General features: G+C 25.8%; 1 protein-coding gene across 3 annotated transcripts in view; it reads left to right on the plus strand.

Moving 5' to 3' along the window:
- Positions 1 to 8,849, plus strand: part of LOC107451770 (DBB domain-containing protein stumps) — a 56,810-nt gene extending 47,961 nt beyond the window's left edge. For all 3 annotated transcript variants that reach the window (XM_016067978.3, XM_071178871.1, XM_071178870.1), the window contains exons 9-15: positions 1,011 to 1,094; positions 2,076 to 2,221; positions 2,842 to 2,976; positions 3,418 to 3,532; positions 3,620 to 3,714; positions 5,128 to 5,446; positions 6,014 to 8,849. In XM_016067978.3, the coding sequence (XP_015923464.2) occupies positions 1,011 to 1,094; positions 2,076 to 2,221; positions 2,842 to 2,976; positions 3,418 to 3,532; positions 3,620 to 3,714; positions 5,128 to 5,446; positions 6,014 to 6,681 (1,562 nt within the window). In that variant the 3' untranslated portion in view covers positions 6,682 to 8,849. The remainder of the gene's footprint in view (positions 1 to 1,010; positions 1,095 to 2,075; positions 2,222 to 2,841; positions 2,977 to 3,417; positions 3,533 to 3,619; positions 3,715 to 5,127; positions 5,447 to 6,013) is intronic.
- Positions 8,850 to 9,106: the final 257 nt, after the last annotated feature.

The raw sequence follows: 9,106 nt of genomic DNA on the forward strand, positions 1-9,106 counted from the left end.
TCTGCATCTTTCATTGATGGTCCTTCATGAATCACATAATCTTGTTCCAACAATTACAATAGATAATACATCATTGGAATATTTTATTTTATGCAATTTGGAGAAAATATTCATGCATGTGCTAAAGACTGACCAATGTTTGTTGATTGTTTTCAGTTTTTCTATCTTAAAGTTCTGGACATTAGTAAAGGTATCTGAATGAGAACTTCAGGAAATAATAATACAAATATACGCATGCCTGCCACCTATTACGTTTTTTGAAGAGTATTTTATTGAGTGGTAGGTAATTAGGAGCAAACCTTTCCGATTTTTTATTTTTGCCAACCAAGTTTCGTTTGATATAAACTTTTAAATCATTTACATGTGGTGTGAAAAATAACTTCAAATTAATTATACACACGCAGAATTATGCATAACATTATACATCACATTAAAGAATTATACATATAAGCATAACTTAGCTGTTACTGCAAGAAATTTTCCCTAAAGGCATAGAGAATTGGTCGTCTTCGATGAGTGTAGTATAAATTTCCTTACTTTATATCATGAAATCAAAGGCATTAAGAATAGTATAAAAGAAATAGGCAGGTGAAAATTAGAAACACTGTGGATTAAGGTACATCTATGACATTTTAAGTAACAAGTAAACTTTATTTGATAACTATTTCAGGGCTTTAAATCTTTTGTTTGTAGTTTTTTTGGATCAGTATTTTGGAGGATTAAATATATTGTTTGTATTTATTTATTTTGAATTTGTTGATAAATCCAAACAATGGCTAATTCTTAACATCGGCCATATAGGCACAGTTCCATAAGGGGCTGTTGTTTGAGGTTTCACTGTATAATGATTTAAAATCATTACATGCACTATATACTAATTTTATGGAAAAAATAGACGGATCTTCCATATACTATTTATTTACTATTTTTATTTGGTTTATCTGTTATTTAAAATTAATTTTCACAATTGGGAGAGTATAATTGTTTTACACTTTAATTCTTCATTTCAGAAAATATTGAGCCCTTACAAAATATTGGGTTAGGCCTAAATGAAAAGCGAGACAATGTGATAACCAATACAGCTTGTAATGCTGGTAAGAAAAATAATTGCATTTTTTTTTATAAATATTTTTAAAATTTATTTGCCTTTTTAAATCTGAGAAGGAATTATTTTTAGTTTATATTTTTAATGAAAATGTAAAGTAGATTATTATAACTAAATTGGTGAACAGAAATGCTTATAGAAGTATTGTTTTTCAACTGAAATAATTTTCTATCAGGAATTTTACGAATGTATAATTTAGTTAGCATTTAATGATTTATCATGATTGCTTATAACCTTTACTGTAGTTTAATTCATAACTTTTTAATGGTCTACTACAAACAACATTATTTGTAATTATTTCATTTGTTACATTGGATTCATAATAATGGAAGATTTGAATAATATCATGTATATTTCATAAATTTTGTTTATGGAAATGTTTAAGGATTTTGAATATCTTTGTTGTCTAAGAGTCATTTATTATCTTTAAATATAAATAATAGTCATTTATCATATAATTGCTGGAATTTTAAAAGCATGAATCTGCTATTTTTTTAAATTATTTATCATGATTGTTAATTGTTTTTAAGTTATTTATCATTAAATTTATGGTTAGTAATATGGCAGTTTTCATTACTCTTTAAAATGTTGACTCTTATGCACAGTAGTATATTAATAATATTATTTCAATTATATTTTGGTTAAATAAAGTCAATTGAAAAGTTTCAAAAAGTGCTTTTTGTTATTATAAAACAAATAGCAGATGTAATAATTTATCATTTTTATAACATGAACTTTTTAAGTGCAAGTTATATTACAGGTCAATAGTTTAATAATTTAAATCTCTAAGTTATTTTTTAAATTGTTTTAAGTTTCAAATCATATATTATTATTTTTTGTTTTTAATGTTTATTTTTAGTTTTGATGGAGATTTTAATTAATTTTCTATTTTAATGGGTTCTTTTATTTATATGATTTTTTTTAAAAATGTAACATTGTTTGATTTATTAAATTTTTTTTTTTATGATAGAGAGAGCTAAACTAAGTCTCCTTGAAAGTCAAGCGAAATTAATTGAAATAATGGAAGCTTACAAAAAAGGAGCATCATTAACTGATGTGGAAAAAATGCACAATGAATGGAAAACACGGTATCAAGTGTCAGATATGGAAGCAAAGGTTTATAATATGTTTCATTTATTTTTTAATGCTAAATTTAAAATTATGTAAAATTCAACATCTAATCTCTATGTTTCAACAATGTAGCTTATTTAAGAGCTATAGTTTAGCATAGTTGCTTGTATATCACAATTTTGATAATTGTAATATCACTTTTATGTGAAACTAGAAAAAGGCAATAATTGTCAAAGAAAAGGTGTGTTTTTCTGAAAATTAAATGACATTATTTATGTATTTATATATAAATTAAATATTTGTATTTATACATTTTTCCATAGGCTTTGAACAAATTTAAAATATAAGAAATTATTTTGTGAAAAAATTCCCTTATTTTGTATAACGTTAAATTTTGTTTTTGATTACCTAAAATATGGATTATGTCTGGTAAATCTATCAATATATATATATGTGTGTGTGTATGTATATATTAACTGACGAATTTTTAAATTAAGATTAAAAATCCTATGCGTTTTTGACTCTATTCCTGCTTTGAGTTTTTGCTGTTAAAAATAATAAGAATTACCATTTAATTATAACTTTATAAATAAAAAAAAAATTGCTTAAAATTGCTCTTTTAATGCCATAGTGATGTTTTTAAAAAAGTTTTTTCTTTCTTTTAGAGCACATTAGATGGCTTAAGAAGTCTATATGCCAAAGCACAGAAAGCTAAAATGCTCAAGAAACATTCTACAAGTTTCTCTGAACTTCGACAGTTTTTAAATTCTAAATGGAGAAGGAAAGATAGCGATTCTAAAGTAAGCTTTTTTTTGTTATATGTAATCACGAATCATTGATTTTTTTAAAATGTGATAATTTGTAATTGTGATTACAATTAATAATAACAAACAATTAAAAAAGAATTATGATTTTTAACAATACCTTAATATATAATTCTATGTAATCATAGATTATATATTAACTTGAGATCATATATATGATTTAATGTAATCATGATTCCTTGTTATTGTAAACTATCATTATCTTGTTATCACGATTGCAAGCGATTGATTACTTGTTACATTTTTGTTCAACTCTGTTTTGCTACTTTTTTACCATGATTCTATCGCAGCTTTTTAAAACCTGAATCTTTTGGAATTTAAACATTTTTAGCATTATATTAATATTTTAAATTACATTGTCTTAGCATAAATAAATCATATTTGTTGTTATTAATTAAATTATTTTGGATATTGCAGAGTATGAGCAGAAGAAATTCTAAAGATTCAAATTCTTCTGAAAAAGTATCTCCTGAGTCTGAAACTGTTAGACCAGTAAGCACATTGAGTGTACTGTCGAACACAAGCAGTTCAAGTAATTTTTTCTTGCTAATTATTTTAAAAAACCAGTTTTTTTTCTTTCTTTTTTTATTTTATAGTAATTGTTTTTAATATATTTTAGGTGGTTCTTCATTTGATCGATTAAGTACTGCAAGTGCTGGATCAGACAGTGGTCATCATTCTGATTTTGGTGATGATCGTAACAATAGGTTTAGGGTAAGTTGCTTTTTTTTTTAAGATTAATATTACAAAATTTTAGTTTTTTTTAGTATTAATTATTAGTTTTTAATAATCTATTTATAAGTTGAGCATTAACAGTTTAACTTTTGTATATTTATTTTCTTGAGGATTTTGTTGAAATTTTTTAAAATTATTGACCTATCAATATTCTGGGGTGAATATTTTTTCTATGTGTATTTATGTTATTGAAAAAAAGATTTTTTTTGATAGAAATAAAAATAAAAACAAAATTTGTGATAGTTAAATTTTTTTCATTTATGGTAAATATAAATTATTCTCTTAAAACAACTGTCAATTTTGAAATATCTATGAATTATATTTATAAATTCTGTATTACATTAATATTTGTCTTTAGTTCTTTTTATAATCCATGTATTTATTTTTTACAAATCACCAAAAATATGAGAACTCTTGAAATACTTATGCTATTTATCTTTTGAACTTTTAATTTCATAATGTCTTAACATTCAACTTGTCAAAAATTATGCCTGAGATATTTGAGTTCCGAAGTTTGTTTCACTATGTGTTTTTATATGTGTAATTAAATTATGTATGTAATTAAATAATATAGTAATTTTCTTAAGTTGAGCTCATTAAATAAATATCAAGAATTTCAAAAACAGCACTGAAAACAATGCTGGAAAGTATCACCAGTGCCATGACACAGAATTTATTCACTTTATGAATAGAATTTAATATATTTATTCAGATTTTGTATTTTTCTGTTTATTTAAGAAATTTCGTATTCTGTTATTAGAATTATATCATGTGTAAAAATACTAAATTTATTTATTTTGCAATTTTTTTATATTTTTTAAAGAATTTATTTTTATTTTCTGGGATTACTATGTATTATTTTATAGAAATATTGTGTAGTTATTTAATATTATTGGATACAATAGTTTCAAATTTATTATATTTATTTTCTTATTAATTATGAAATTTATTATACTTCATGTTTTAAGAAATTTTTCTGTTAATATTTCTAGATTTTATTATTCATGTTCTGAGATTTTTTCAATATTATTTATGGAATTTGTTGTATTTTCATATTTTCTGTTTTTTTATGGAAATAATTCTAACTATTAATATTTATGGCTTCTTCATTTTATTATCAAATTTTTTTAATATATTAATATTTTGCCATTGATTTATATTTTAAAAGTTATTTTAGTTAATGTTCTGTGATTTCTTTATATTTATAGAAATCATAATATCTTTATATTACTTATTAAATTTAATAAGTTACTTTATATTTTGGGTTTTTCATTTTTAATTTATATTTTGGGTTTTTCATTTTTAATTTATATTTTGTGTTTTGCATAATTTTCTTTACTTAGCAGAAAAAAAAGTCACTTTTTTATACATGAGTATTAATTCTTTTCTCAGGAGCGATGTGAATCACGCTATCAACATCAGCAGCGAAAAGCTTCTACTGATTTAGCGAATTCCCTAAACAATCACAAGACTCTAACACTCAATACAAAGCCCCCAGCTCCTCCCCCTAGACCTGTAAAAACAACACATTATGGGAGCTTAGAAAACTGTAAGCAGTCTGAAATTCCACACTATTCCACCACCAAGAAATTAATTGCTCCATCATTTGAAGAAGCTTTAAAAATGTTAGATTTTGTACCTCCTTCATCTAAAAGTTCCTCTCTCAAAAGTGACTTCAGATCAGGAAGAAAAACATCACTTTCTAGTATTGGTAAGTTATGTTTTTTAACATTAATATAGAATGTTTTCTTATTCAATTTTAAGTATTATTAAATATATATATATATATTAATGTGGGTGACTGTTGTTAGTTATAAAAATGATAGTCTGTTTTTTACTGTTTAGAAAAATGTTAAATTTTTTATAGAAATTTAACTTGTTTTGAAGTAGTTTGCAAGAAGTTTTTGTATTATTTTTTAAATAAATACATAGTTCAAAGTCTATAAATACATAGTCAACTTATTTTTACTATAATTATGAAAAATGTACATTTTAATTAGTATATCTTTTATTTTGAAATTTTGGTGTCTCCATCTTTTAAATTGGTATAATTTTGAGTTATAGAAGTATAATTTTGTTGTTACCAAGTTGGTATAATTTTGAATTATAGAAATTAAAAAAATGAAAACTAAATTCAGAGATAACGCATTGACTGCTGCGTCACCCATATTTGGTTACAGTTTTAATTCCAGTTTTGTTGTGAGTTAGCTACCTGTGAAATTGCTTGTTAATTTCTGTGGTATTTTATTAGTTTCCTAATTTTATTTTGCTTTTTTAGATTTCAGCAGTTTTGAAGATCCTTGTGAAAACTATGATCGACCACCACCACCTAGACCGAGCTGCAGCACTGCTGTCTCCCCAACAAATGATATTTCCCTCAAACTCTCATTTCCCATTGGTCCAAAAACAGATTACGACATAGTTCCACCTCCACTTCCAATTTCTCCTCCTCCAATCAAACAAGATAATAATTGTGATGCTGATCAGTCTTATGACATTCCGCCACCTTTTTTGCAAAGATCCAACAGCATTTCTTCCGATTATGACTTTCCAAAAGCTTCTATTTTCAATAATACAGACAATCAACCAGCCTGTACCTGTCACATGGCTGCCAGAATCAATAATTTAAGTTCTGTCAAAAGTTGTTGCGTTGGGAACAAGTTGTCTTCTCTGAAGCAAGTTGGAACTTTGCCAAGTGTTCCCAGCTTTGATGTAATTGATAGGGAAAAGACTAATAACAACATTAATAAATCCCGACCAGTTCAACGCCATCAGTATTCAAATGTAGTGTGCCTGAAACCCCCAAAAGATTCCATTAGTGATCGAGATAGCATACCAGAAGAAATGGCACCACCTCCACCTGTTATTTTCGATGAAGGACCGGAAGAACATTATAAGATAGTTGGTGCACCAACCCCTGTCCCCAGTATGTTCAAAGTATCATAATTCTTTTATTTTCTCTAATGTGAATTTGTTGAAACATTTTTGCCAGAGCTTAAATTTCCAAATAGCATTTATTTTGTGAAATGTGTACTGTTATTATATATTTATTGCTTATGGAGTCGTAAGAAAATTGAGTTTGATGAGCAAAATCATTTTTTTAAAAATATATATTATTTTGTGAACTGTATTATTTCATGTTTTGTTAATGTTATATGAAATTTGAGTTTGAATGATTAATTATCCTGCCTAAAAACTACTAAAATTAATCCTAATTTTTAAATATATATATATATAATTGGTGACAATTGCTAAAATAGTCATTTGTGAGCAGTTAGTATCAAAAACTATTCAGCAAAATTTCAAGAAAATTGTTGAATGGAATAGAGAAATTATGAGAATAAGAATTTTTATTGATAAAATTTAAGTTTCAAAAACAACCACAAAGCAGTTTATATTTAGCCTTATAAGATCATATATAAATAACAATCAATAATATACAAAATTTAACAATCGCCTGTCTACAAAACATGGTCAATATGATGGACAGCTAGTACCTGTAACTGTCAAATAACATGCTCAATAGTCTTTAAGTGGTGTCTACTTGGGTAATTGGTATGCTGTTATATCTTTAAGTTTTGAGACACGTCATTGAAGTGTCACCACAGTAATAATTCATAAGGTATCAAGTCTAGGGTATCTGGAAGTCTAATCTTAGGGTAATGTGAACCAGTAATTGTTATGGTAGCTTTTGTGTCTGAAATTAATTATCATCAATCTACAATTTTCTCAAAACTGCTATATTGCTTTTGAAATAGCCTGCTCACTAATGTCAAATTATGGGAATCCTTTATTTTATAGACTGTTTGGTTAGATTTATTAATTAAGCTCTAAGAAAATTAAGTTTGATAACATAGTATAGTGTGGCTTGGAGGAGAACTCCTTCAGACTAAATGTCTGGGGCTGTCTACTGCTATGGTAACAAGCAAGATCACATTTCTAATGGGGGTGCAAACGAGGAATGAAGGTGTTGATTGGTTTACTCACGCTGAACTATGCCAAGATAAAGACAAAACTATTCACCCCGCACCATTATTCAAATTTACTTTTTCTCATAACCATGGTACCCGCCACGATGTGAGACTGATGTCTAGAGGAGTTCTCTTGAAAGCTTTACTATAGCTACCACTTTTGATTTTATCAACATATTTGATGGTTGATTTCTCTATTACTGAGTCAAATTTTGTGATTTCTGGGGAATTTAAAATGATGAGCTTCTCTACTGACCTTTATTTTAGTATTATTTACTTATGTTTGCAAATAGGATGTCAAACTGTTTTTAGTTACCTATCATTATTCAGGATTTGCATTATAAAAAGCTATTATGTATTACTTTCTTCAGAATATCTTCCTCTAATGCTTCTGTTTAGTAAATTTTTATGATTTGCTTTTTATCATAGTTTCAAACACTTAGTGTTAACTGTTGTTTGTATAATTTTTTGAATTCCAGGCAAAAAGAAAAAAATTAAAAAGATGCACTTTGAAAGCTGCAAAAGAATGATATAAAAAGAAAGAAAAACGAAGATTAAATTAGCTGTACAGGTTCTTTTTCTTAAAATCTTACATCATTTTAGAATTTGAAGTCTTTTTTTTCTTCTCATTTGCATTAGAACACAAAATTTAATATTTGGTTAAATATTTGCTTCTATTTAAAAATTAATTTAAAAAATCTGAATTTTTACTATTAAAATTAGTTTGTTGTCCTCATTTTATAGAGGATTTTGAATTAATTTTTAGAAGCAAAGATAATAAAATTTTTCAGGAAGAGTTTTTTTAATTGCAACAAATTTCCAAGGGAAAATTTGTTGCTTTCGAAGTTTTACTTAAAGAAAGTATTAGTGGATCGTGTGTATATAATCAAATTTTCCAAGCAAACATTGGCAGAATGAAAAAAAAGCGAACAGTATTTATTGGATACATAATTTTTTTTTATTATTTCACTATATTTGTTATAAGAATGATATGCAATATTTATGTGTAATGTGCAATATTGTAATCAAATCCAGATAAATAGTGTCACAGAAAGTTATGTGTTGAAAATTAGTATCTTGTCCAAATTTTATTTAGTTTTGTACAATGTGTGGCTCTTGCAATAAACATATTTGAAGAAATAACTATGTATTGTAATAATTAATTCTGTTTTGAATTTTCTTTTTGCACAAAATTTTTTTACAATTCTGAGCAACTAATTAATCAATAAAAAAATTGATCAGATATTAAAAACAAGCACTGTATAAAATATAAATAAATTGGAACTTTTTGTCAGATAAAATAAAATTAGTTTGCAACACACACATTACCGAGTGAATATTGAGACATATTTGAAAAAGAGCTTTAAAGAATGGAAGCAGATGAAAATTATAATATTATA

The sequence above is a fragment of the Parasteatoda tepidariorum genome, chromosome 3 (genome assembly GCF_043381705.1).
Source record: "Parasteatoda tepidariorum isolate YZ-2023 chromosome 3, CAS_Ptep_4.0, whole genome shotgun sequence".
NCBI lineage: Eukaryota > Metazoa > Arthropoda > Arachnida > Araneae > Theridiidae > Parasteatoda > Parasteatoda tepidariorum.